Consider the following 2803-nt stretch of genomic DNA (forward strand, 5'->3'; position numbering starts at 1 on the left):
TAATGGAGAAAAGATCAACTAGTTTCACATCACTGATGGACTCTTCATCATGAGCAGTGTGCGCAGACGCGGCGACGTCGTGCAGCCTACTGAAGAGTCCCTCTGTGATTTACGTGAGTAAACCGTGATTATTGGTTAATGTAGTATGTCTCACGATTCCGGAGCTGCGGACAACGTAACAGGTTACCGGGGCTCCGGCTCAAACAGGAGAATTTATTTTTTTTTTTTTTTTTTTTATTTATTTATTTGCTTCAGGCATCAAAGGCCCATAGAAAAATACTATACATAGATATTACAAACAATTGAATTATATACTAATACATATTTTATATAAAAATTACTTAAAAACTAATGCACACGAAGCGTCGGCGTCGTGTTACGCTGCGTGGTGTCGCGTAGCCTTCCTCGGAATCTCCGATAGACGACACCCTTCGGCCAAAACTCTTCCTTGAGGAAGGTCTCGAAGTGATGAGTTGGAACTCGCACCATGAACGACTTGAAGTTCGTGTTGTGGCGCGACTCCAACTTCTCCACCCTCAAGGTCCAGTTGGTCTTGGACCGGACATACTCCACGATCTGCTCCACCGTCGTGGTGTGATGTAGACGGGACACGTACAGCTGCGTCGTTGGTACTGCAGGACGCAGCAGGATGTTGGGTCCAGGTTGTGCGGTACCGCACTGATTCCTACAAGGTGGCTTCTTTTTTCTCCTTTCTACCTTTATGAAGCCATCCTTGTCGCACGTGTCCTTCTTCGGACCAGTCGGTGGCTGTGGTTTGCCACGGGTTTGTTGACCCCTTTTCGCTTTGATCCGCTTTGTTTGCGTCACAGCGGGCTTGTTGGTGGCTGCTACTGCTGCGTAGGCGCGTTTTGGGGTCGATGTTCCTACACGAGCCTCAGCCGCAGGTGTTGACACAGCGGTTGCGGTGGCGGCGGGACGGCGTGCATCGTCAGCGACATCGGCGACCGGTGACGCACTCGAATTCGCCGACTCGAAACTGATGACGGACGCATTTTGCGCCCCGCGACGAGTATTAACATTCTTGATGTCCGTTGACCCACTTACAGAAGTAGCATTGCGCAACAACGCCACTTCACCACGCAGGTCATTGATGGTAGCCTGTGACGCTTCCATCTTGGACTTCATATCTTCCAGGCTTGCCTTTAGACAAGTTATGTCTTTCAGCAGCCTGGTGACATCGACGTGATCAAACGTGACGGGAGGCAGCTTATGTAAGTCCCTCACCACGAATTCAGGCACGTCGTCAGGATCAGTCCTCTTCAGCAGGGAGATGATGTCCTGCAGGCTCTTGTCGCCACCGTCCCTTCGGCGGGATGGCATCTGCTCTAGTTGCCCGAGCGACTGGAAGAGCATCAGCTTAGCACTGCAAACCTCCTCCTCTTTGTAGGCTGATCTGCAGATCTGCACGATGCTGACCTCGTCCATGTAATCGATGGCATGGATAATGAATGCCAAAACTTCGTTGGCGATGAGTGGTTTAGAACTCATCGCGACTAAGACGGGCAGCGGCTATTGCCGCGCAAAACGCGAATATAATATTCGTACAGTGCAGCGAAAACGCGACCGTTCTCGAGCGCGCATCGCACTGCTATTTTTTATAATTTAGTCAGTGAGAGTCTGACACTCCCTCCCGCCTCACCCAAGGCGGGAAAAGTCAATGGATGATCTTCCCTCCTCAAAAAAAAAGTATGTCTCACGATAGGTATTATAAAAATAAAAGCAATATTGTTTGTCTATGGTTATAGTCTGTTTTCATTTCCTTGTGCAGTTATATATTACTCTAAAGTTTTTTTTTATATATTTTACAACAAATACACAGATTTCAGTACCCTACGACAACAGCTACTCGTAACAAAACCTTGCCCCACGCTAAGATTTCTCCTGTATCATATATATACAAGTAACATAGTACATGGATGATATAACATAAATCAAGTCAATCGTATGCCAAGACACGGCTTAGCTCTTAATTATTAGCATATTAATGAATTGACACAGTTCATATTATCACATTAACGAATCAGTGTTCGGTTATTGACTTTGGATAAATCAGTTGGCATCTTCGAGTAATTAATTAACTGACTTAGTGACTGTTTTATTGGTCGAGTGGCTGTAATTATTGCTAAGCAGGAGCAAGCCGAGAACTCTTGATTTTTTTCCCTACAGGATACTGTTTTGGTATGTGTCAATAGGATCGCACTTGACATGGGACTTAGAAAATTATTAAGTCCCCTTAGACCGTATTGAAAGGCGTCACGTTATTGGTGCTTCGAGTTCGACCATCGAGTTTGATGACTTTTTTTCTATAACAAGCACCCCACAACCACCCAAACCGCTGCAAACCCTGTAACTCAGAATCTCCAGTAGATACAACCATGAAAACACCGGAACACCGAAATCCGGCGCGTCTCAGGGAAATTAATGACTGTCTTGGATTCCGCAACAAAATAAATCAGCAGATATTATTAGAGAAGAAGAAAAAGAAACGAGTTTGATGGCTATAGTGATATACCTACAATACGAAAGAATCTAATAACTATCTCCAAAAAAATCTTTTGATTTTAAGTTATAAAGTAAAATAAAAGTACAGTTACAAAAGCTTACACTCGACTTTGTAACGCGTAACGCCATCTATTGGCATTTTCACGGCAACATCAACTAACTTGTCGCCCACACACCTTCCCGCAGCGTTTTACACCGCACACCGCAGATTGTTAGAACCGATAAAAAAATAATTGTTCACTGAAAAATATACTAAAAACCTTTGACATCTCATTTTTCG

At 44.8% G+C, this 2803-nt stretch overlaps 1 protein-coding gene across 1 annotated transcript; it reads right to left on the reverse strand.

Moving 5' to 3' along the window:
* Nucleotides 1-212: 212 nt before the first annotated feature.
* Nucleotides 213-1602, reverse strand: LOC118264178 (uncharacterized). Its single transcript, XM_035576603.2, has one exon. It carries the CDS (start codon nucleotides 1507-1509, stop codon nucleotides 349-351), a length of 1161 nt encoding a protein of 386 aa, XP_035432496.2. The 5' UTR covers nucleotides 1510-1602; the 3' UTR covers nucleotides 213-348.
* Nucleotides 1603-2803: the final 1201 nt, after the last annotated feature.

This window comes from Spodoptera frugiperda, chromosome 20, assembly GCF_023101765.2.
Source record: "Spodoptera frugiperda isolate SF20-4 chromosome 20, AGI-APGP_CSIRO_Sfru_2.0, whole genome shotgun sequence".
Classification (NCBI taxonomy): domain Eukaryota; kingdom Metazoa; phylum Arthropoda; class Insecta; order Lepidoptera; family Noctuidae; genus Spodoptera; species Spodoptera frugiperda.

Coding starts and splice junctions, on each gene's coding strand:
- LOC118264178 (XM_035576603.2), bottom strand. CDS start 1,509: ATGAGTTCTAAACCACTCATCGCCAACGAAGTTTTGGCATTCATTATC.